The following is a 25,612-nucleotide window of genomic DNA, read 5'->3' on the forward strand; positions in this document are numbered from 1 at the left end:
CTGTGTTGTGGTTAGCAGGTCGAACAGTGCAAAGACAGAAAAAAAAAACGTGGGCTTTGAAGTAGCACACGAGGGCCTGAAACTTTCACCACGCTTCAGTGTCTTCTATTTGGACAGCTACTTAAATGTGCAGTTCCACAAATGAGAAGTGAGATGAGAGATACACGATTGAGTGTTGAGGCCTGCCGGAGCAAAGAACAAACGGCTTCAGGTTGCAGTGCATCAGTAAGTACTGCTAACAAGTGATAAACAATGTTTCAGGTTGGAAAGTTTTGCAACAACGCATCTCTACCTTGATGTGTACATAAAGTACCAATCTCAAACACATCATACATAATAGTAAGTACTGCACAGCACAAAGTAAGTAAGAAGAGCTGAGTGAATGTACCTGCTCACACGCAACCTCATCCAAAGAGACACAAAAGTAGACTGCTTCCTGTGAGCAGTGGGACTTACTCGACTGGCTGGAGATTATAGTAATTACATATTTAAGAACTAACTGGGGGATGAAAATGAGGCATATGAAACAGAACAGAACACACAACAGGCCAAAAAATGACTGTGATGCTGCACAAATTGCACATCTGCAGAAGTATTTTATTTCAAACCTGCTACATGTGTACAGTATGACATTTGAAGGAACACAGGGGGAAATAAACTGTGAGGCAAACACTGGATAAAAAGCTTTTGACATGTGACCTGGAGATGCAGATGATGCAAAGTTTTCTTTCCAAAGTTTTGTGTGACATCTCCTTCAGTGTGTAAGTTCTTCGCTGCGTGTACACAGACAAACATTTATAGGTTTCTGGCTTCCCTTGCAGTTGTGTTAGATTTGAACATCTCTTCATCTAATTCTTTTCCACTTGTTGTCAGTGCCCTACACAGTATATATAAATACAGTACATATAGGAATGAACATGACTCTCATGTAAAACAAGTGTATGAGCAGAAGTGTTACATTACATATCAGCACAATTGCATGTCAACACAATATTTGTGGTGTAATCTTGAGGCGCTATTCCCTTCTTCTTTACATTTAAAACTTTCTACATGTACCATTTTACACAAAACCTAAAAATATAGAAGTTTACAATTATGAACATTACACAAAACACAATTTCAAGGGGGGAAATCATTCAATTATCTGCTCGCTAAATGCAAAAAAGGGCTTTTTGCTTGTTTTACATCCAGTTTTTCTTTTCTTTTTTGCACAATAGCTGAACTTATATGAAAGCAGCAGTGTAGCTTGACAGAGGTGTATTAATAAACGTCAACACTGAGAAGTAAGATCTGAAGAAAACAGTGCTGACTGTGGCGATTAAAGCAAACAAATTGAGATTCTGTGCACCACAGCAAATGAGTAAGGCAACATGACAAGGTAAGCGGAACATTAACTATATTAAAAACGGAGCATATCCAGGCTTATACGTTTATTTCATGGCACTTTGTATTGGCAATTTCTGTTTTTTTTCAAATTCAACTTTTTTAAGATTGTTTGAATCTGTTCAAAAAGTGGAATCAAACTAATTTAAAGGTCCAGGGTGTAGGATTTAGCGGGATATATTGCCAGCAATCAAATATAATATAGTTGGTATTGTAGTGATCCATTTACATCTACACAGGGAGCGGGTCCGCCATGCTTCTAAAGTACCTCAGAATGGACCAAACAATTATGCATTGGCGACTGTAGTTAGCAGCCCCTCTGCGAAGCAAGCATCAAAAAACACGGTCAAACTGCTTTATTCAGCAATTTAACCGGTTTAAATTACCAGGGTCCCTTTGTTTTGGCGAGGAAGAGATCTATGCGGATAATTCGGCTCCTGGTAAAAACCTTCCAAACATTTGGATCTTAAGTATTCTGAGAAATAAGGTGAGCACACATTAGCAGGTGCTTGGCTAGCAGCTCCTCTGCGACAAGTGGAACAGCGTTGAAGAAACACTGAATTTGTAACTAGGGTTGCAGCAATATACCAGTTTTAATGTATACCGTGACATAAAAGTTGATGGTTATCAAACCATGTACATTTGCTTGTATAGGGTATTAAAAAAAATGGAGAGTCTCTCTTTTATTTTAGTTACTGTCACACAAACCTCCATTAACAAAATGGGTTTAAGTTTCAATCATAGTAATAAAATGTTTCTTAAACCAAAAATATTTAAGGGTCATTCTGATTGATAATGATATAAATTCTGTAATACTGTCACATGAAACTGCTTTATTCAATGGTTTTACCGGTTTTAATCACCCGGTCTGTTTTGGAGAGGAAGAGACCCCTTCGGATAATTCGGCTCCCAGTAAAAACCTCCTTAACAGTGAACACCGAAGGAATTCTAATGGGGTTTTCACGCTTGGCACATGGGAAAAGTTTCAGCTGGTTGCAATCTGCAGTCCTCACCACTAGATGCTGCTAAATCCTACACACTGCCCCTTTAACCAATCAGAAGATTTCACTTTTTGCTCTGAACCCATCTACAGTAGTTTCTTCATTTCCATAATAAGTTATTACTTCAGATTGGCAATAACTGCCTCCGAACCACCCCGAGAATAACTAACAACATATCCATAGTATTTACACTTATAGCTGCAGCAGAGATGGCTGTACTTTCCCTCTAATAAACGAGGAACCAGCTGATCAAATAACATACAAGTAAAAAGGCACAGAGGATTCTGAGCCACTAAAAACAAAAACAAACAAACAAACAAAGATAACACAAGTGAAATGTAAGATAGTTCTGATTTTCTTAAGCAAACTCTCATTACTAAAGACAAATACTCTTCATTCAAGGAATTACTCTCTCATCCCTTTATCTAATTTTTGATTGAGAAAATGTAAACAGTTTGCTTTGAGTAAGCACACAAAAGTGGTTACAGACACTCATCACAAGTTAGCTACAGACATTCACATTTAAAAGACAATCAAGCCCTTTGAGAGACTAGAGTTTTACAGCATGTAGCAGGAAAACAAAGCAGGAAGTCGATCGTTTTGACGACTGAATGTGAGCCTAACGAACATTACCTTGGTTATAAAGTCTGTTGTTAAAACACCGTACCAGCTGCAAATGTGATGAAGGTCATTAGATCGATGGAGCTTCCTGCATAGCATGGTTGTTTTTTGTTTTTTTTTATTTAAAAGGCTTTTTCCACAGTAACATAAACAAGTCAACAAAAATGACCATTTAGGACTCAAGTATTAAAAACAAAATCCTCCCTTTTCCTTTAAAAGTAGTAACCAGCACTGTTCACAGGTAAAAGTTGTGCGGCGACCTCTAGAAAAATATGTTATCTTGCTTTTTAAAATTCATGGGCTGCCTGATTTAAGTGTCACCGGTGCCATGAAATATCACATGTCACACACTGGATGCAACCACGCTGTTAACAGACAACTACGAGTCAGTGATCTTCCAAAGACACACAGAAGGACACTTGTGGTGGCATTCGTTTCAAAACAACGGCACAATCAGTTATGAACAGGTCAATTAAACCTCTGATTACCCCCCCCTTGCCTCTCGCTCTCACTCCTCTGAAGTCCCACGCACATGAGCACTTCCAGATGCCTGGATTATAGATCTGACAGTCCCTCTGCGTGTTCACTCAGCTCCATGGTGTAATAGTCCAGAGGGCGCCTGAGAATAGAGACAGCAACATTAACAAACACACATGCACGATCGAGCATACTGCTTTCAGAGCCACACACTGCAAATACACCAGTTTCTGGTCACTTAAAGTACTCCAGGGGTAATTTAGAACTGACCTTTGATAGTTTACCTTTGACTGTCCCCACTCTGCCCTTATTTTTATTTCCCAATTGACTTTCAACAACTTTCTGAGTACTGCTGTGAACTTTCTGTATCTATTTCAGAGTTACACACACAGGTGAAGAGAGCAATAGGGATTAGCATTAAGGGGCAAGTTTTGTTCCAGCCAAGAAAAAGTAGGAATGTGGGAGAAAGATGTCATGGCTGGCGGAGAAATCTGTAACTCAGCAACAGACTTCTTCCCACTTTTCTACGTTAGTGTAAAATGTAATAAGACAAGAAAGAAGCTCTTGCTCTTTAATTCTGAGCTACGGTCTGACACAAAAAATCTGACATTTTTACACTTTTGGAAAATGTTATGCTATTCTACAATACTGAAAATGAGCCAGAAATATGGATTAAAAAATACATGGAAAGTGTAATTACCGCCCTGTGGTTGTATGCCTCTGTGCATCAGTCAAGTTTCTCTTAAGTCTACATCCATGTCTGTGAAAACATGGATACACCCTTCGCACCCAAAATAAGAGGCACCAATTTAGTATCTGACCAAACGTCTCCCCTTCTGTTCCTGAGATATGACAGTGAATAATGGCCAGAAAAGTGTACATGATGATGTCACAATGAAGTTGACCTTTGACCCTTTGGATATAAAATGTCATCACTTCATTATTTTATCCTCTTAGACATTTGTGTTAAGTTTTGTCATATTTACCGTATGACTTCTCCAGTTAGGTCACAGTGACCTTGACCTTTGACCAAAAAAATCTTTTTTGGTCTTCAGTCCAAGTGGACATTTGTGCCAAATTTAAAGAAATTCCCCTAAAATGTTCTTGAGATACCGCAATCCCAAGAATAAGACAGGTGCAAGGCCACACTGACCTTGACCTTTGACCACAAAAATCCAGTCAGTTCTTTGTTACATTTAAGTGACCGTTTGTGCTAAATTTGAAGAAACTCCCGCAAGGTATTCTTAAAACATTACATTCACAAGAATGACACTGATGAGGTCACAAAGACTTGACCTTTGACCTATGACCACCAAAATCTTATCACTTCATCGATTCCAAATGGACATTTGTGCCAAATTTCAAGAGATTCCCTCGAGGCGTTCTTGAGATATCGTGTTCACAAGATAGGGTCTATGTATGTACGTACAGATTACGGACAACCCGAAAACATAATGCCTCCGGCCACAGCTATCCCCGGCATAGAGGAATAGAAACAAATGTTTGAGATGTTTGAAGGAATTTTTAACCTTAAATTCACAGTGATACAGTGCATTTAATTATCAGCGCACAGCATGGAGGGTGTTAGCTTAGCATACTACATGTGCTGCTTTGTGTATTTACACCAGGCACTGCAAGAATAAGAATAATAAGATGAATAAATCCTAAAAGAAGACACTAACTTATGCACAAATTAAATGACGTGAAAGGCTTGCATTTCACTGAAAATGTATTTTATATATTCTTAATATGACAAATAAATTGATTGACTGATTGATTCAGTCTTTATGTTCAGCTAATATAACTTAAGCTGACTACTGCCAGCACACTGGCTGTAGTTTTATATTTAACATACAGACACCAGCATGGTATCAATCTTCTCAACCGACACTCAGAAAACAAATAAATGTATGAAATGTGAATATTTGCACATTTCTCATTATACTGTAAATCATGCTATCTATATACTAATCATATTTTGATTGTCCTACCACTATTTTTACACTGTATTGTTGTAGTCAATGTTCTTTCCCTCATACTTCACGACTGCAGGCTGCTACTTTTTCATTTTCCTCCTCTAAGAACTCATCCTCATGTAACCCCAAAAGACAAAAGACACAAACTGAGCGCAACTTCTCTTTATCGAACCAAAGTCTTTTCTAAAGAAATTATCCGAGGGTTCGTCACTGCTGCGGATCAGGGAGAATTAATGGCAACTGCCTACGTGAACGAGAAACAAAAGAAACATCTTCAGTGCGAGACTCCCAACAATGCAGCTAAATGAGCATTATTGACTCTGAGTTAAACACACTCAGTGGTAAACTGGCTGTCTGGCATACCAGGACAAATCTAAAAACAAAATCCATAAAGTTTTGACTAGCTGTCTGGCCCTGTCTGCCTCTCTTTACCGACCCTTTGTGCCTGTCATTGAGAGCGGGCTGCAGGCAATCATAACCAGCCAAGTCAGTTAAACTTTTGCTTGCACAATATGGCGCTGCGTCACAGGCTCCATCATATCCTACTCCACTGATACAGTTATCACTATAACTGCTGCTGTTACACTATCAGAGTGTGATCGATTCAGTCCGATAACATTTGGAAAGTGTAGAAGAGCCGCATGACTTAAGTGATTCTACTGCAGGCATTAAAAGTCAGGCCAGTTGCACCCTTTCTTATAATCTGAAGTGTTAGCTAGTGTACATAATATGATATACAATTTGATATTGTACTATGTAGAATATGTACTGTATCATGGACAAATATATTTTTGTGTTACACAAGCATCCACATATTAATATATACAATGCCCCGTCTTGGTTGCTTTCCCTCTGTCCTTGTTCCCTTTGTCTTGTCTTGTAGTACTTTGCTGTGATTTTTTTAACTTGTGGTGTATTTTATTGGTTGTTTTGTTGTTGTTTGTTTGTTTTGCTGGTTGTTGGTTCATTTTAAAATTAAATAATAAAGAAAATAACAAAAAAAGATGATAAATGTTTGCAAACTGTATTTGGCTAGTTTAAAAATTCAGAAAATAACATAGCAGCCTACCTGAGTAAAATACATTAGTTTGCAGTGAACGAAGGCAATGTCATGGGTTTTTTTTTCAGGACATCATCGTGGTGTTTATTTTATGACATCTCTTCATTTGTTGTCAGTAAGAAAAAATAGTAAGAATCTGGTTTGTGCTGTTTTATTTAGTGCATTATTAACCTTAAAGAGGCAACAGATAGGATTTGTTTTTTTTTAAGCTTGGCACCACCTAGTGTCAGTGGTGCTGCATCGCACTGTCGCAAAGACCAAATTGACCGTGGGATAATCAATAAAATGTAGGCTGTAAAGCCACCAGTATATCTCTATGTATATGCAGAATGAGAAGGTGTGTGGACACTCTACTAAATAAATAATAAATGAGTAAATTATCAATTATCAGATTTATCTGAATAAAAAACAAATAGTAATGCAAACAATTATACCAGAATGCACCGTACCAGTACAAACAACTCACAGTAAATTATACCAATATGAACATAACCAGTACAAACAACAGTAGACACAGTAAAATTATACCAATATGCACATAACAGTCCCTATTCTAGAATAAACGCTACCGTATGGAAACATTGTGGCCGGTTGGAGCTCAAATTGAATGGGAAACAAAGTTCAGTGTTCACTTAGCTGGGCGTAACTTAGCTGGGCGATGTCCGTCGATAGCTGCCTCCGCTACCCGGTCCCTGGTTGCGGTGATTTGCGATGCTGGCCAGCTAGGAGTTAACTAGCAGCCAGTACCAGTACAGTCCTCTCTCGACTAGCTAACATTTTAGCCGTGTAGAAAGAAAGCTAGCTGGACACCGGTGTTGAAGCCTCTTTGGTCATGGAGCTCCTTCCATCTCTTGAATGCCTGACTGAAGTTTACTTTTGTTTTTCCTCTTCTTTTATCACTCTCCTTTTTTGCTCTTCTTTGCCTCCTCAGGCAGAGGAGCTCGTTTTCTTTTGCTAGGCCGTTTTTCACTTGTCTCCAAACTTTGTCCATCTGCCATTGTGCTCGTGACTCAACTATCTCATGCCCAACTCCTCATAAGGACCCTCTCCAGTCCCTGATTGGCTGACCGACCAATTTCGCAATACATGACGCGTTTCCTGCCGTAAAGCAGATTTTTTCCGCGAAATTTCAGCACCAGTGGCAGAAGCTTATTGCAAAGATTGCAAAGCAACTAAGTAACTTATGTAAACGCTGATAGTCTGATTTTACCGTGGCCACTACCCTGTGCAACCCATATTATTTTCATAATGATATATTTAGGAAAAGATACTATCTGTTGCCTCTTTAAAACACAGCGCAAATTGTGATAAACATTTGCATTTTTTTCTTAGTGTAGGTTAGGGCTGCAATAAATACATTCCGTATGTAATCAACCCTCATGAACTCTCACCTCACCAATATCCTATTCACAACACTCAATTACTGTATAATGAAAGAAGCATTACAAGTCAAAGAATTAAACAAATAGTTTATGTGGATAAATGTAGAATGCTATGAAATGCTGTCATCATGGTGTGAAGAGGTAGTTAGAAATATCTATGATTCACATCTAGCAGACCAGAGAGAACTAAGGAGAGTAAAATAATAAGAGTCCTCACCTCCTCCTGTAGAAATATGTGAACAGAGCAGCTCCAAGTCCCAGCAGCAGGAGCACCGCTACTATCAGCCCTATCTGTAATCCCAGGGCAGACGCTAGGAGAGAGTCAAATAACACAGGTTAACACTTTTAGGCACAACATGTCACTTCAACATCCTGATCAGACTTTAAATCAGCAACAGATTTTATTCCTTCACATTCTCCACACATTCTCAATGCAGCCAGTTGTCTTTGTCTTGCAGTGAGTATGATAGAAATTCAGATTTTCTCATCTCATCATTGAGGTTTGTGCACCTACTTTACGGCTGCCTCATCACATTTTCACTTTGTAGTATTGGCTGTAATATCATCCCACCCATCCCGTGTATGTTTGTGCACCTGCTGTACGGCTGCCTCATCACATTGTCGGCCTTTTGAAACCAAACTCAGCAAGTAATACTATTTAGTAAAACATGTTTATTCTTTCTGTTTATCTCAGCGTGTGTTAGCAATACACCAGAGGAAAAACTAGTTTATTTGTTTTTCAGTCCAGCCAATGGACCTGGTGTTGTTTAAATAATTTAGTCCATCAGTAATTGGCCTTTGTACGTGCTGTTGGTGCCTCACTTCACATGTTGGATCCGGATCTCTGAAGCGAGGGTCCAAGAACAGAGGGAGCTGTTTGCTGAGCAGATTGTAACGCCCCCTGAGGCATATTATGATTTGTAATATGAGGCTGTGTAAATGAATTTGACTTGACTTGATTGTGCATGAGCACAAGTAGTTTTCCAGTTGTTGGCTGCTCACTGAGGAGCTGATGGTGTGCTCTTTATTTAACAGCTCACTGTGGTCGCTGCTTTTGGTTCTATTACTGCTTGCAATATTTTACCAAACACAATAGTTTTAGCCAAACACAAGTATGATGCTGAATGTATTAAACTAATAGTGGAATTCCTCCTTTCACATAGGCCTTAATTCCTTTTATTAAGGTTCCTGTATGCTGTGGGCATGTGCCAAGTAATCTAGCCATCGGGGGTTGACCGTAGAGCACTGTACACACTGTATATCAACAGCTACGTAAAACAGCTGTTATTCTTATTCTCATTATAATATTACACCTCCTGCAGTTTGCTCTGTTAAGACTATCTGCTCTGTCAGACCACTGCAGCGACTTTGATTAACTCCTAACGATCATAATGTACTACTCTGGTTCCAAGCCAATTCAGTCCCTTATTTTTGACCGGGACAACATGTTGAGCGGCAGATTTCATTGACATATCCGTGAGAGGACTCACTATCAAGGGTTGGCTGCCAGGCTTGAATTTATTCAGCATGTTGTAAGAGCCCAGAGACCCTGCTGACAGGATTTAGCAAACTGGATCTTTATAGCAGACTATTAATCAGATGATTTAGCTGATTAGTATCTGTTTTTGTAGTGGTGAAGCTGACGCATCTTAAAGGGTAAGTTCAGTACTTTTAAAACCTGGACAATATTTTCCCATGTTTCCGTGTCAAAGTGACTGATGGGAACAAGATATTTTGACGTTAGTCCAGCAGCTGTGACACAGGCTGCAACATAACCCTCCAGGGCATTTTTCGCTCTGTCAACTGATGTCAGAGAAAAGAGCTTGTTTTTGCCACTGACATAAGAACTTGTGTAAAGGATCCCTACAGAGAGAGATCTTTTTGTTAAACATGAACAGCCTTGTAATTGCTATCGTCAAACCCACCAGTAATTATATCACCAGGAAACACACTTCTTTGAAAGTTGTCAGGCGCAAAATAAAACTCATAAAAACCGTCTTGGTTCGTCTTTCCATTGTTCCAACAATCACCAACCTGGTTTGGTTGAAATAAACCTGCAATTCACCGAGTTACATGTAAAATATGCTGGCTCTATACACGCTAAAATTACTGTATATTTAACCCTTTGAAACCTGGAGGGAAATCATATTTCTTGTGCTGCTTTCAGACACCGTTTGTTACTATTTAAACCTCTGAATCCTGAGCAAACTGGGGAGACGTTTTTCAAAAACAAAAGGGGAAAAGGCATTGAGTAAGTTGGTAAGAAATGTCCCAGAAAACTGCAAATAAATAAATAAATATATATATATTGTTATAAATATATATTAAAAAAACAGGGAAAAGAAAAAAACCTATAGTGATAAAAATATTGTTATTACATTTTAAAATTATGTTACAGAATTCTTAGAATTTTTAAGCACCCTTTCCAGGTCATGTTTTTAACTTTTAATTTATTTATTTTTATTACTTATTCTTATTTTTTACAAAATTTCTTGGTTTTTTTTATTTTTAATTTTTATTATTATTATTGTTATCTTATTTTTATTTATTTATTTATTCTTTTTTTTTTTTTAACAAATTTTCTTGTTTTGATTTTTTCTTGATAATTTTTATCTAATATATTCATATATTATTTTTTCTTTCATTGTTCATTGCCTTCTTCCCATATTTTTTAAAGAAATCAAGCCAATTTGCTCAGGTTTCAAAAGGTTAAATGGAGTCTGGTAAGTTTGGCTTTGACAGATTCGGGGCTGTTTCTGGTTAAACAAAAAAGATCTTGATCTTTAACAAGAAGGTTTATCTCTGTAGGGATCCTTTCCATAAATTGTCAGACACTTAGAAGAATAATCTCAGGGTTTACCCCATGTTTATGTGGCAGCATGACAGGATTAAAACATCTGCCACCATGTTGTGATTTTATATTTTTGAGGCTGGACAATTCATTAGGAGCACTATTGAAATATATAGATAGAGCTGCAGAATACCAGGTGCAGTGAAAGCAAAACTTAATCATTCAAACTAGTCAGTGGCAGACATAAACTGACGATGCAAACATTTCCTAAGTGGTTACATTGCAGTCCGTTTCACAGCTGCCGGCCGGCTTAGACACCAAAACACTGGAAAACAGGGTCCTGGTTGAAAAATATCGAACTTAACCCTTTAAGCATGAACATACTGTTAGTGTATGCTTTGTTGTGCTTGGGGCTGGTGTTATGTCGGTGCTAACCTGTGCTTGTGTAACGGTCCGTGGTTGGAGTGGAGCAGACGTCTCCCTGAGCGGATGAAGGATTCATGTGCGATGTCTGGATGATGAGGGCCTTCTGATGATCCGACAGCGCTTGGATGTTGCCCCACACTCGTAGCCACCCAGACCCACAAGAAAAATTGGCTCCTTGAGCATGAACAGACAAACAAATGTTTCATCATCTACTACACATGACAGTGTCAGGATGTGCGTTAGTTTGGTAGATACATCTATTCTGTAAACAGAAAGCAGGAGATGGGAGATGAAATCTGACAAGAAAAATATGTGGCAATTACTTAGAGCCACACCTGAGTCTGTCTGTCTCTATATTCTGCCCTGAGAGAATTAACTCAGACAGCTGAAAGTGGTTGTTAGAGCAGTGCTCCTGAGAGCTGCTTATCTCCTGTGAGTTGCTGCATTATTAAACTGGTGATGCACGGCTTTACAGTATTACACCCTCAGAACTTAAACCTGGTCTCCACAACAGTGTCTTACTGCAACGTAATAAAAGTTCTTATCCCTACTTTGCAAATCCATGGCAACAGAAACATCCATCACTCTGTAGATTGCCAAGTTCTCCGCCAGAGCCACTGAGCGCCAGCGGTGTGTAATCATTTCTTTTTCACTAAAATACTTTGAACAAATGCACAGTTTTTGAAGTCTAAGGAAGACGCCAATAATTGCTCGCCTTAAAAATCAGCCAAATGTGACGCTTTCAATTAATACTGACTGAAAAGGCCTCACCTTGGAGATACAAGGCAGAGATGCCACAGTGACACCTCTGCTCCAGGTAGTCGGCCACCTCAGCGACCCTCTTCCCCTGGATTAGACCACTGCAGTCTGAAGGAGAAAAGAGAAGACCAGCTAGTATGAAGACAGACAGAAAGACAGAAAAAGTAATCTTACATTTTGAAAACAACTCAGATTTTTTGAGAGAAATGACCAAAAAGTTCTGTTTCACATTCAGGTTGCTGTATTTTTTTCCCTTTAAGACACATTTTTGGCATTTTCACTATTATTAGACAGCTGCCAGTGAAGCTACAGACAGGAAACATGGGGAGACAGAGACAGGGTCATGAAATGATTCCCAGCTAGGATTGGGTATTGATAAGCTACAACATTAACGGCTCTACTATCTGTAATTCCTAAGATATATTTCTTGTTCATTTAGGTTACATAAATGTTATCTTGTACAGTTTTTCTCTCATCAACTCCCTGTCTAATTAGCAGTAACATTAAGACATTCGACACTGATGCATTGCTGCTTTTCAATCCAGAAGAGAGCTCTCTGTGTCAGAGCCTCACAGCCTGCTGAGTACGTTAAGGGTGGGGTTGGGCTGAGCTTTATGATCTGTGCAACATGACATCCTCTATCCCTACACCATGTTTTATTCACTTTCACAGTTTAGTGTTGTTAAGTTATGAGGCCTCACCTCCTGATTGCTCCTGCCAGTCACTGGACAGGGGTCCCAGGCAGAGGTCGATGTGACTTGAGAAGGCAGAGCTCGGGCAGAGGTTGGAGCTGTGAGGTGTGGGCGAGGAGGTTGTCCAGGAGGAGGGGCTCCTCACTTCGCAGCATGAACACCGGCTGAGCGAAACGGGACCATCTTCCACTGACCTGTGTACGCATACAAATATGAATACAAACAAATATGTACAGTACGGATGATAAACCCTGGACAGGTCATCAGACTATCACAGGGCTGACACATAAAGACAGACAACCATTCACTCTCACATTCATACCTACGGACAATTTAGAGTCAGACTCAGTTAACTTGGATCCCCAAATCTATCTCCTGGCTGTGAAAGACAAAGGCTGTTTTTATTAGCCAATCACAGGAGAACCAACAGATTAAAAGCAGTGATCAATGTCTGATGAGTTCAGTTTAACCCAAATGTGTATGGCCTATAATATTCTGGCAGCAAGTTCTCAATGTGTGGGTTTATACCTGCGTATCGCTTTTGTTTTAAAGTTTGTCACCCTACTGACTTTGTAACTCGACTGTGACAGAGCCTCCTCACCTTCTCCTGAGCTGCAGGGACAGAATACGAGTGCTGCTGTAAATAGATTATGCCGAGCAAATCAGTCAGAAATCCAGAGCTTTCCCCAGGAATAGGTTAGACGAGGTGAGAGGTGTTGCCCCCCTCCTGACCAACTGACTGATTGAGCTGTTTACCACCAACATTTTCCTCCATCCATTAACATGAAAGGTGTAAGCCTTATCAGTCACTGAGTCTGACAGACATTCTACCTCCATAAATAACGTGGCATTTTGCTTTGTTTATTACAGTTATAGAAAAAAAGGGAAAACTAATTCTCTGAAGTCAATAAGCATTATGACAACATTATTAACATGCTATTATGTTTGTTTATAAATGGGTTTACAGAGCCACTAGTGTCGAGACGAGAGGGCTCTCTCAAAAACCTTTTATACAGCCTGTTCAAAGTGGGAATTCTGTGCTGTTATTCTGCCGTTCACTATTAGGTACGAACAGGCCCTTTGCTGCATGTCATCCTCCCTCTTTCTCCCTCTTTTACGCTATATCTGTCCTTTAACTTAACGACAAAAAGCCCCAAAAATATCGGTAAAAAAAAAAGGCTTCTTTTAATAGAATATTGACTAGTTTGTAGGAGGGCTGTTCTGATTTATTTTATATTATATCTTAACCTGCCCTGGTCAGCAGTGCAGCATTAGTTACCACAGTAATCTTCCCTGTTTAAAAAAGAACTTGCCATGATCAAAAGACCTGAGCCAATTATACTAATGAGATGAAAGCCTATGCATGACATTTTGGCAGTCTGATTTAAGCCATAATTGGTTTTGTGACTTATCATTAGTGTAAAAGTTCAAACATGTAGAAGTTCTCTGTGACTCACGCTGTTGGGTTTGTTCTGTGTTTTACCTGGCAGCTGGGATCACTTGTCTCCCTCTGGTGGTGGACAGAGAAGAGAGCAGCTGCTGCTTTTCACTGAACACAAGAACATCTCTGAGGCTGGAATTTGTCAGAGCAGTGCCAGCTCGACACACGCTGAACAGGTCGTAGCACAGGACTACTGCTCCTCGTACCGGCACTGTGGAGCCCTCGGGGAAAGTCTGATCTATGCAGGAGAGAGGGGAGGTGAAGGAGCACGGTGAGAGATGGTGGGAAAAGAAGAAGAGGGAAAAGGACACAGAAAGAGAGAGAGAGAGCGGAGGAGACGGTTATTAAGAATGAGAAAAGAAATATCTTCCTTCACTTCCAAAAGTCGTCTATCGCTGAACAACACACTCTCCTCCTGCCCTCACCTGCTCCAGTGACATTCCCAACGATGTAAAATCCGTCCTGGTCGATGGATCCGGTCAAAGGAAGAGCGATTACGGTCCCACTGCGCTCCTGGTCAAACACGGAGAGCACCAGGCCCCGCAGATCTGTCATGGGGGGGCCGTGCAGCTCCACAAATCCCCTCTGCTGGCTGTGATTGGTCCAATGGCCGCTAGCCACCTCACTGATGACCACACCTTCAGGGGCTGGAGGGGGGCGGGGGCAGCTGTTCTCCCTCAGGGGTGTGGGTGGAGCCACCTGCAGTTATTGATGCATTTTGAGCATTCATGATTTTAACAGCTTTGAAAAAACAAACACATTTTGTTCAGCTTCTGCTCAGAAACTTTCATTTGTATTTTTTTCTTTAGGAAGTACGGAGGAGTGTGTCTTGGCCTTTAATTGTAGCATGCTCGATGAAACTGTCACCCTTTGCACTTACTGAGAAAGCAGACAGGTCGTAGGGGTAAAGGCCTCTACAGCGGCTGAGCGCCTCATCACCAGGTAACACCTCAGGGTCCTCCAGCAGAGGCAGCTGACCCGGGGTCAGAGCTTTACTCAGCTCCTGCGCCTCTTTATCCGATCCTCTCTGCCGGTACACGACTGCATCCAGGAGGCCCTTGGTGGGGATCCCCCTCTGTGCGGCTGACGGCGGCCCAAAGGGGCTGCGATAGAGCGCCACAGCGTCTGGTCCGTTCTGGATGGTGTTGGGGGGCAGGCGGAGTGACGGAGCTGGCACCAACCTGTCACTGCCCAGCAGAAAGTAGCCCTTAGAAGTGGTGAAGTGTCCACTTAGGCTGATCTCCCTGTAGGGTCTGTTGTTGTGTGCGCTGAACAGTAGTATCCAGATGCCCTGCAGGGAGACCCGGCGTCCTGATGGGTGCCACAGCTCGATGTACTCGCCGTCCTCGGCTGCGCCAGGTGTGTCGGTGTTCAGCTCATTGATCAGGAAGTCGCTGTTCCCCCAAGGTGGGAGGTGAGGCGGTGAATCTGTTCCTCCTGGAACCACTAAAGCATAAAGGAAGGAGCTGTTAAAAGAATAGCTTGACTTCACCCTTCACTTCATGTTTAGTACAGTAACACAATGCATATTGGAGGGCAACAGATGGCAGTGTTACACAATGATGGGGCATAAAACTGATTTCTCAAAGTTAACTTTTTCATAACTGTTTGCTAGGGTTAGGGTTAGGTAACTCTGCCAACAAGTGTGCTCAGTTCACAGTCAGATTGGAATTGTATCACTGATTCTGAGAACCACATTGCTTATATAATAATGAAACAATAAAAGGCAACACATGCAGCAGCAGCAAAAAGCAAGAACAATGAACTTAAGTGACATTATGAGACAGATTTGGTCGACATAGCTAAAAGGTTAAAGGAATAGCTGACACTTTAGAAAAACACAGTTTTTGCCAGAAGTCCGATGAGAAGAGCCACACCACTTTCATGTCCAAGTGCTAAATATGACACTACAGGCAGCAGACATGAGGGTGCTGTGATCTTCTCATCAAAAGGCCTTTACACTTTTGAGATGTGATGAATAAATGACACAGAAATGTGAAATACTCGCCAGTGAACATTTAGCATCAAAACTATTCATACTTGTAGCGATGCAAACTTGAGACAATTGCAACACTTGTTCAATAAAGGTTGAATACGATTCACGTCAGCTCATTCTTCAGAAAAAATAATGACAGTTTGAGATACTTCTGGGGATGTTAGCACCACAGCTAACTACAGGAATCCCTTCAACCCCAAACAGTGCCTGGCAGCCATTTAGAGGTATGTTTTTGTAGGCAACTATAAGCTTCTTTTTTTTTTAATCCAATTTACTTTTAGTGAAAAGCTCTACAGAAATTTGAGTTTTCTCCAGTCAACAGGTATGCAGTGTATGAGTCTAGAGCTTTTATTGTGAAAGGTAAGAACGAAGGAGTGGATCTGGTATGTGCCGCTTTTGTCAAGGCTGAAAGGAGTGATAAAGTTTCCTATCTTAACTCGGACTACGAAGCCTCTGTGTTGTTGTTTTTACCCTTACAATTTCATTAGTTTACGCCCTTGTTTGTGGTGCAAATAAAATCAACTTCATTCTGGAAAAAAAATGTAGTTTTTTTTCTCTGCATAATATTCACGTTTTCTGTGAAAGTGCTCGTGACAAAAACAACAGTTAAAAAAAATATATTGACGTGCGAATTAATAGCAAAAAAGAAGCCTTAACTCTCAGCTAGAAGCCTGATCAAACTATAAGGCTATGTTCACATTACAAGCACATGTGACACAAATACATTTGTATTTGCTCTCATGTGACACAGGTCTGATTTTTTCCGAGTAGTGTGGACACAGTGTGGAAATTTGACTTTTTCCAATCAGATCTGGGCCACTTTCACATGTGGTCCTAATTCTGATACATATAACTGTCGATCACTGTCTGTGCGACCACTGTGAGAACAGTTATATTAAAATTCATGTGTTTTTTTAGGGGTGGGAATCACCAGGGGCCCCACGATACAATATTATTGCTATATGGTGAATTTTGGGATAAAATACATTGCAATATATTGCGATTTATTACCTTTTTCCAACTGCTAATTAAGTCCCTAAAGGAAAACTTTGTCAATATCTGTGAGAAAAAGTTTTCAGTCTGTTCATCTCACTTCAGTGGTTTTTTTGGCAGCCAAATGTATCTAGTAGACTGAAAAAGCAATTGATTATATCATTCTAGGAGGCTACCAAAAGTTTTATTTGTATATGAAATATTTATGATTTATATAATTAAAAATATAGATACTTGGAACTGTGTAATGAAACATTATTGCCACACAATAAATATGCTATACTATGCTGTATCTACCCTCCTACAGCCACTGTTTTTGCACGTCATACTTCATTGTGCAGATGCAGTTCGCTCATCAGTGTCAAAGCAGTCTGTTAAAATTACAGAGGGCTGTCGTAGCTGTACCACTAGTGTGGTAGGCCACCCAAGTCAGCAGCCCAGACAGTTTCTCACCCCTCACACCACAGAACTACCAGTAAAAGCTGCTAATAGAGCCATAGCTGTGGCTTTTGCATTCCTTTGTCTTCTCACCATCATCCTCAACATATGACGAATTGTCATCTGACCTCATCATCCAAGAGAGGAACACCTTTACTGCTATGTCATTCATTTTTTCCCAACCGTGACGTTTTTTGCTTTTCTTCCATCACACATGTATGTGACGTTTTCACACTGACGTCAGATAGGCCACAGGTCACTTCAAACATGAGCGTGAACAGTCTAGGCGGAAAGATCCTTTATGGGGAGAAAAAAATCGAAATAGAGCATTAAGCCCTGTAAGGTGAACGTAGCCTATGATGGGACAGTCAAACTGAAAATGGACAACCTAGACAAGACATGACTCTCCTGATGGTTGATTACAGATTATCAGTTGTGATAACATTGTACTCGTAAATAGGACTGTTAGGGTCTGTAAACATGCTGACAATGCTACAATAAAGTCCAGCAGACCTTTGTGTTAGTTCACATCAGCTGATGGGTATCATAAGCTCATTGATGATGTCTACTGGGGAGGGCTCTTTTGATTTCTGACTTTATTGACGTGTCTCTGAATGAAGTACTTTTTGTCAAAGTTGAACCAGCAGTCTTTTGCTTTCCCTCACATATAAGTTTGTCTAACCTGGAGCTCTTACCTGGGTGTAACCCAGAGCAGAGCTGACACCTCATTATTAATACTGTAATGAATAAAGATCAGAATCTGTACAGATAATACAATAATCTTGAGGTTAAAAGATCTTTCCTGACCTTCGAAAAAACATCTCAGAAAACAGTCTCAACATGAGGTCTATTTAGTAGCTGTTCTGAAGCTCTCTATTATATAACATCATCTTTGTTCGGACTACATTACTTTATCTTAATATTCTTTTCTTAAACTTTTTTTGCTGCTGGACAAATGTACACTGTAATCTATTAAATGTGACTTATTTTTCACAGTTGAAGTCTGACAAATGTGGCTGCACTCTGTGGTATTTTATCAAACATCTAGCTACTCATCTGTCCAAGAGATAGGAGAGGATTCCACATTGTAAACCACAGGCTTTCCTCAACTCCAATTATTTGTGAAAGCATGACTGATTTCTCCAACAAACAGGCCCTTATCTTTCATTTCTCTTAATGGCGGTTCCTTCCCAGAGCAGCCAACTCTCAGTTCTTTAATTTTAAGCACTTGTTCCAGTGATGTAGCTTTGTTCCTCAGTTACTCAGCTGGTGAGTGATGAAATCTATAACTTCCCCGAGGTCAGCACACTGTCTGCGTTTCAAAATGTGCACAAGGACGTATCTCTTTCGGAGAATTACTTCATGGTTCACCAAGACGGATAGAAAATCTATTTGAAAGTGTCCGTGCTGGCATGCCTCTACATGTAGCTCCTTATGGCAATATGACACTCGAGAATGAGCTTTGCTGGCATTATGGCAGCAGAACTGAGGCACTTGCACCTGAATAAATAATCTAAATTACACCCTCTTGTGTAATATTGGTTAAACTGACATAAGTCTCTCCATGCAGATGACTCATCTTAAACTTTCTTCTGGCCAAACATCATCTCATCCTCGCTCGGTGTTAATTATTGACATTTTCTTCCTCTGCATACTTAACTCATGGCCACATCAATAATGTTGGAATCAGGTGGGAGTTAATACTGCCTGTCAATCACACGCGTGTTAACTATTTCCTTACTTACTTCATGTAAACTGCAGGGAGAAGCAAAAGCTAAATCTTTTGCTTCTGAAGAGTTGACTGAATCTCATAAGCTGTAGCAAACAACATACAAAGCTTACATTAAGCATCAAATTCAAACACTCACCAAGACTGTGCGGGCAGATCTTTGGCCAGGGGCACTGGTTGGGCTGTGCCGGAGTTTGTGGGGCCTCCCAGAAGACACCGGGATCTCTCGCCCAGGTGGCCACGCCACAGCGACTCAGGTAGAAGCCTCCCTCTCTCAAACTGATGAAATAATAACATCATTAAGAAACAAGTCCTTGGAGTCGACTCTTATTTTGAAGGGTTATAATATTACAATTGGCTCGCACTGTCAGACACATTTATATTTGCAGTGAATAAGCAACAGCACATCATAACGCTACTCAATAATACAGCCTCGAAATTCAAATAGTAATTTTAATGCTAAATTCCTTATAGTCTTTAGCTAGTGTGGCCTCAGGGATGGCAGTGACAGTCTGTCTGTTAGTTGGTGCATCACATTGGTTTAAACTGAAATATCTCACCAACTACTGGATAAAGTGCTGTGAAATTTATGGTTCTGAAAGGATGAATCCTACTGACTTCACTGCTACTTTGAGCTGTCTTCTAGTGGTCTTCTAGTTTGGGAGCAGGGCCGCGCCTAAACCACAACTCTAATTACCTGCCAAGCCTACTTATATCTGGTCAACCCATCCTGCTCTGTTTGTCTCAGATTTCTCGACCCACCCTCCCTTTACCTTGTCCCATTCTATGAACCATCTGGGGGGCCTGTAATCAGCTTGGGTGGAAAAACACCTGAGACGGAACCCCCAAAGTGAGTCTCCCTCTGCCTGATCTCCAGTACATCCTCCCAGCTCAATCTAACAGAAGACAACCCTCTGCCACCTTCATCAATTCAAAATTTTAATCTGTCCAATATTTTGGTTTATGACTTAATGCCTGCAGCCTCAGCTGTGCTTAGTGTTGACTACTAATACACAAATGTTAGCATGCTAACACACTAACTAAGATAGTAATCATGGTAAATATTAATCCTACTTATGTTTTGCTCAAGGCACTATTGCGCACAGCCTCACAGAGCTGTAAACCTGAAGTCTTGTTGTTGCTGTGTTAATTTCACTGTCAAAAACTATGACAAAAAATGTTCCTCAACTATCTGTTTTCCATGACTAAGACAAGATGCTGACGGGCTAAAAATAGATCTTTGATAATAAAAACTATGACAAAATGTATGTTTTTTTTCACTGACGAGACTTAAAATGTTAGTGGTGGGCTATTGGACCTTCAAAATGGTTGATATTTTACTCCAACTGTGCATCTAGTCTGTCTATCAAAATATAAGTAATGTTAGTGGTTGAACTGAGTTGACAGATATGTGCAGATTCCCAGAATGCCAGTCAGACAGGTGATGACGTCCCAAACTGACAGTAACTTAAAGCAGCTGTGCTATAAAACTGTCCCTAGTCCCCCCCCCCCTCCCCGCCACCAATAAATTGAGAGAAGAAGAAGAGCCGTGTTTACAGAGAGTGTTCTTCAAGTAAGCGGTACGCAATGGGCATTGCTGAACACATAACAGTTTTACCAGATGCGTCTATAAGGACTTGGTTGTACTTTCGATGTCATGGCGAATAAAGAAGGAGCACCATCTCAAAGAAAAAGAACAGAAGAACAGAAGAAGGCCAAACGGGACAGTGATAGGGCTCGAGCTCAAACGCGTGTAAACCTCGGTCTGGCATTCACCAAGTAGAGAGAGCTGGGAGATTTGAAAGGTTTTAAAACTGATCCCGAGTTGGCCCTTTTCCTAATCGACAGGTATGTCATTTTTGTTTTTATTTAGAGAATATACCGCAAATTGTTAGACGTTGTTTCACTTCAATATATAACGACATGGAAGTTATAAGCAAGCTAAATGTAACGTTAGCTGATGTCAACCGCTTTTGTCTAGTAACGTTACAACAAACGCCACAAAATGAACTGTGACTGTGACCATGAACACAAATATACAGCAGGCAGTTGTCCTCAGTTTATAAGAAATTCAGAGCTACACCAGAACATTTATGATTTTCCTCTTGCTCTCCAAAACAAATGCATGCGGTAATTGCCGGTTGCAGTCGAGATTTTACGAATGAAGCCGAAGGCTGCAGTTGGAATTTTACAACACCAGGCTGTGGGTGTCATACCGCTTCGACCAAAAGGGGTGCTATAATCAATGAAAATGCAAAGTTCCGCACAGCTGCTTTAATGACAATACTAACGCCAAAAGGATTTGGTTGGGGAATAAAAATCTATGGACACATCTATTTTTATAATCGGGCAGAAACAAAAACACAATGCACTGTAGAAATGGGAGACAGCGAGATGCCCTGTGGCTGCAAATTAGGAAGGAACAATATGACCAACCTGAACTACAGTAAGGAATCCAGATAATACACAAGTAGAGATGTTAAGAGTGAAATGTGGCTTTACAAATTTCACCTGCACTAGCTTAACTGAATTAGTTTAAAGAGAGAAAGCATTTTGACTAAGAGTTAACTAAAATGTGATGACTTTTCATTGACTAAAAATGGACTAAAATGTGACTAAAACCAATAAGCTTTTATGCCTTAAGACTATTTTAAATAGATTTTAAAATGGCTGCCAAAATTAACAATGGAGTGTCGTTCTGCAAAAATCTATTCAAGTGTCTTTGAGTCAGTGTTAGTGAGAGTCTACATGTGACTACCGCTCCAAAGTGATGACGCACGCTAAACAGGGAAAAAATACATCAGCAAAGAGGAACAGTGGTCACAAGCTGACCCTCTCCTTAGTGAAATACACTTCAACAAAATGAGTTTTCCAACACTTGAAACTTTGACCTAAAAAAACCCACTGACTGTTACTAACACATCTGACAATCACACCAAAAATACATCATGAGCTTCCTCAAACTTGCATCGATGACTTCCACTCCTTGCATGTACCGCAGTCAAATTATGTCTACCATACACTACAAAACTCTGAATAAAAAACAATTGAAAATACTTTAAAAAGACTACAACTAGCTTCCTTTTTGAGATTATTCCCATCCTACTCCTAGTGGAAAACACTACACCAAACCAAACTCCCTTTGACAAACATGTCATATTAACAATTCCTTTCAATCCCACAAAAGCATATAATCCTAGAAACTCCAAATCAAAGGCATCATATGTCGGCAGTATCCTTGTGAATTCGGCATCGATATAATCCGTTAAGATAAACTGTATTTGCCTACAGACTCCACATTTTGGATTTTGTTGCCTCAACTCACTGCCAACTTCCACTGGTCAACTGCACTATTTCAGTGGGAGGAGAACGTGGGAATAAGAGGTGAACTGTTTCAAAAATTAAGATTTCTCACTAAAATAGGTGCTGGCTGGTGGATTAAACACAGACTCTACCAGTTTTTCCTCCATTTCCACAGAACAAGAAAACCAAGACTTGTTCACACTCTTGCGTCTCTCCGGAGTCCCCTCCGTGTTTACCGTCTACCTGGTTTGCTGCTTCTCGTTTGGGTCCTGGAGAGAGCGCAGTGTTCACATCATGGCACTTCAGTATGAGCAAAGACTAAAAACTTATGATGACATTAAACATGTTTGATTTTGTCAGAATGTCGATACCGAACGACTGGGATCATGGGAGAATGGGAGTGCGCAACAACTGAAGTAAAACTCATGACGATATAAAACTCATAAAACTCAAGTCGGTTGGCGTAATGCAGGCATTAGGGTGGCTTTATGTGAGTGTCTTGCCTGTTACTGAGTTGGTAGGGCTCTCTGCCAGGGATGAGAGTCTCTGTGAGGTTGGCACTAGGCTTGTTTCCAGGTCCAGCGAACACAAATGCATCGAGAGGCTGTATCTGGCTCAGCGGACTGCCCACGGGGAAGTCTGAGGCTCTGCCACTGTAAATAGCCACCGCCCCAGACTCATCTCCTGAGAAGTCATAACAGGAACAAAGTTACACAGAAATGAAAGTGAGCGGATGAATGAAACATTTCCACAATGAATCAAAGCTCTACTTAGCTTTCACGTGTGAAACCTGATGAACTGAAGACAATAGCGATCGTATCTAGGGCGCTAGAACAAGATCCAACCAACCGACAGCACACTGACCTTTCATAAAGCTCTTCTCTATGGTCACAGAGATCAACCCGTTCCTGGAGGCGTCCACGTTCACGTCCACACTCACGCTGACCCTGTCCGTTCTCCCGTCCAACACAACCAGCACCAGAGGACCTGCAGCTGGAGCTTCGGTGAGCTCCACAAACCCGTCCACCTGCCCTCCTCCCAGCTTCAGCTCAGTGATGACAGGAATGGTTGCCGGAGCCGCAGGCGGGGTGCAGTTATTCCTCTGACCTGGTGAAGGCGAGGACACCTGAAAGCCCCAACGATCTTCTGACAGCAGGCACCTCTCAATTGACTCGTCCCCCTCCAGGGCTGTTTCATCCTCGACGAAAGCTGGTTCTCCTGGTGTCAGAGTCTCAGCGAGGAACTCCGCGCCCCCAGTGCGACGAGTCATGTACACAACAGCGTCCACAAGCCCGTGGGCTGTAACGTTCATCTTCTCACTGTAGCGGGCAGCAGATGTGTGGTAGAGGACGATGGCATCTGGGCCGTTCTGGACTGTGTTGGGAGGCAGGAGGATGGACGGTTTGGGCAGCATGTCCACCGAGCCCACCAGGAAGAACCCTCTATCATCTGTGCTGTGGCCTTTCAGGTCCAGCACCTTGTAGGCTATATTTCCATTCCCATTATAGAACACGAGGGTGTAGCCATCCAGTGCAGCTCGCTGTCCGCTGGTGTGATACAGCTCCACAAACTCAGTGGTGTCCAGTCTGGGGTTGTCGGCGTTGATCTCACTGATGATGAGGCAGGGGTCACCACTGACTACCACCACCAGGCAGAGGCAGGCCACACAGGCCAAACTGACCATGTTTGCAGCGAGGGGAGCTCCTGCAGAAAGAAGTTGCATTCCTCAGTAAAATAAGTGTTGATGCTGTCTTTATTAAACTCAAGCAATACTGGGGCTTTATTTAAAGGGCTGAAACACAATCTGAGCCACACACAAGGGCTGCCTACTGTATCAGCAGCGTGTTCACAGCACTGTAATCAAATCTTATGTTTACAACTTGCAGACCAGACTCCCATGAGGAGAAACCTCATCATATCATGAATGAGTCTTCTATGAGTCTATTTTTTGTTCTCGGTGACATTGGGAATGCACGTCTTCTGCATGACTCATGTAATGTTGCGAAACACACTGGGAGCAGATGGAAACTTTGCATGAAACGGTGAAATGCTTTTAGCTGCGAATAAACAGGATTAAGCAACAGAGAATGTCAAATAAACTGCAACAGTGTCATTTCTTTAGGAGCATGATGCAGTTTACCAATCCCATTTCATCCCTGAATCACTCCAAATCGTCACAGCTTTATGGTTAGCTGTGAAAATGTGTCTTAAAGAAGCTACATTAGTTTGCACAGACACTCTCGAGGACAAACCACGTTGGGACAAAAGAAAACAGACGTCTTAAAATGAAGCAATAGTCTATGGAGTTTGGTTGTGCCCTGAAATTATCTCCCATCTCACGACAGTTATTCCAGTCACGGTTAGGCTGCTATGCATGCATCTTTCCGTCGAAAAAAAAAGCCCCCCCTGTCAATCTGCTTTCTATCAGTGCCACACAGGGTCCTTAAAGGCGTCGTGACTTACTGTGTTTCCTTGCTCCGTGTCGTCCAGGTGTCGCTTGTTGCACCGTCGAAAGCTCCTCAGCTGAATGTGAAAACGCCGACGGAAATACTGTTGGTAAAGTTAGTTTGCTGTCCTCCGCCGCTCCCTTCATTCACAAAGCAGCACTTTCTCTCTCCCCCCGGGCTGTGGGCGGTCAGACTGTGCTGAGGGGGATGATGCCTGCCAGGGGAAGCTGCCTTTTTTTTTCTCCACGGCTCAGTACACCATTCACACATCCACAGCTGAAGATAAAACACCAGCAAACTCGGCGAAACCAGTAGAGACGCGGGCGAAGTGTAACTCCCAGTCTGTCATGCCACTATACAGCATCTATCTACACTGTAAAGCTGTGGTAATCTCTGTTTTTGTAGCAAACGAATACAGTGGCCTTGAGTTCATCCCAAGAAGCCTTGTAAAAGACCTGAAGGGGGCCCCTGACCCCACTGTGTGAAATAGGGGAGAGCGGGTTCAGTGGCGACACTTCAATAGAGTGTGCCAGGGCTGACGTCAAAACCTGGACATTTATGCATTCGTTTGGCAATCCAGGCCGGTCATTCCTTGTCGGATTTATATGACCGTATGACACGTCTGATCTGAAAGCATTTCATTGCAACAGTCCGGAAAACATGGCGGTGCTCCATAAGTTTATTTTTGTTTGCATGG

The 25,612-nt window shown here is 41.3% G+C and overlaps 1 protein-coding gene across 1 annotated transcript; it reads right to left on the reverse strand.

The window, feature by feature from the left end:
• Positions 1 to 564: 564 nt before the first annotated feature.
• si:ch211-183d21.1 (uncharacterized) lies at positions 565 to 25,356 on the reverse strand. Its single transcript, XM_049563546.1, has 12 exons — positions 24,932 to 25,356; positions 23,333 to 24,172; positions 22,972 to 23,152; positions 19,305 to 19,444; positions 14,890 to 15,455; positions 14,435 to 14,708; positions 14,052 to 14,247; positions 12,578 to 12,762; positions 11,889 to 11,984; positions 11,127 to 11,291; positions 8,118 to 8,211; positions 565 to 3,624 (listed from the first exon to the last, which is right to left on the reverse strand). The coding sequence occupies exons 1-12, from the start codon at positions 25,059 to 25,061 to the stop codon at positions 3,561 to 3,563; spliced, it is 2,931 nt and encodes a 976-aa protein (XP_049419503.1). The 5' UTR covers positions 25,062 to 25,356; the 3' UTR covers positions 565 to 3,560.
• Positions 25,357 to 25,612: the final 256 nt, after the last annotated feature.

Source organism: Epinephelus fuscoguttatus, linkage group LG20, assembly GCF_011397635.1.
Source record: "Epinephelus fuscoguttatus linkage group LG20, E.fuscoguttatus.final_Chr_v1".
Classification (NCBI taxonomy): domain Eukaryota; kingdom Metazoa; phylum Chordata; class Actinopteri; order Perciformes; family Serranidae; genus Epinephelus; species Epinephelus fuscoguttatus.

Coding starts and splice junctions, on each gene's coding strand:
- si:ch211-183d21.1 (XM_049563546.1), bottom strand. CDS start 25,061: ATGAAGGGAGCGGCGGAGGACAGCAAACTAACTTTACCAACAGTATTT. Junction 14,248..14,434: donor TGGGAATGTCACTGGAGCAG/GTGAGGGCAGGA, acceptor TCTCCTGCATAG/ATCAGACTTTCCCCGAGGGC. Junction 12,763..14,051: donor CAAGTGATCCCAGCTGCCAG/GTAAAACACAGA, acceptor ATGCGTACACAG/GTCAGTGGAAGATGGTCCCG.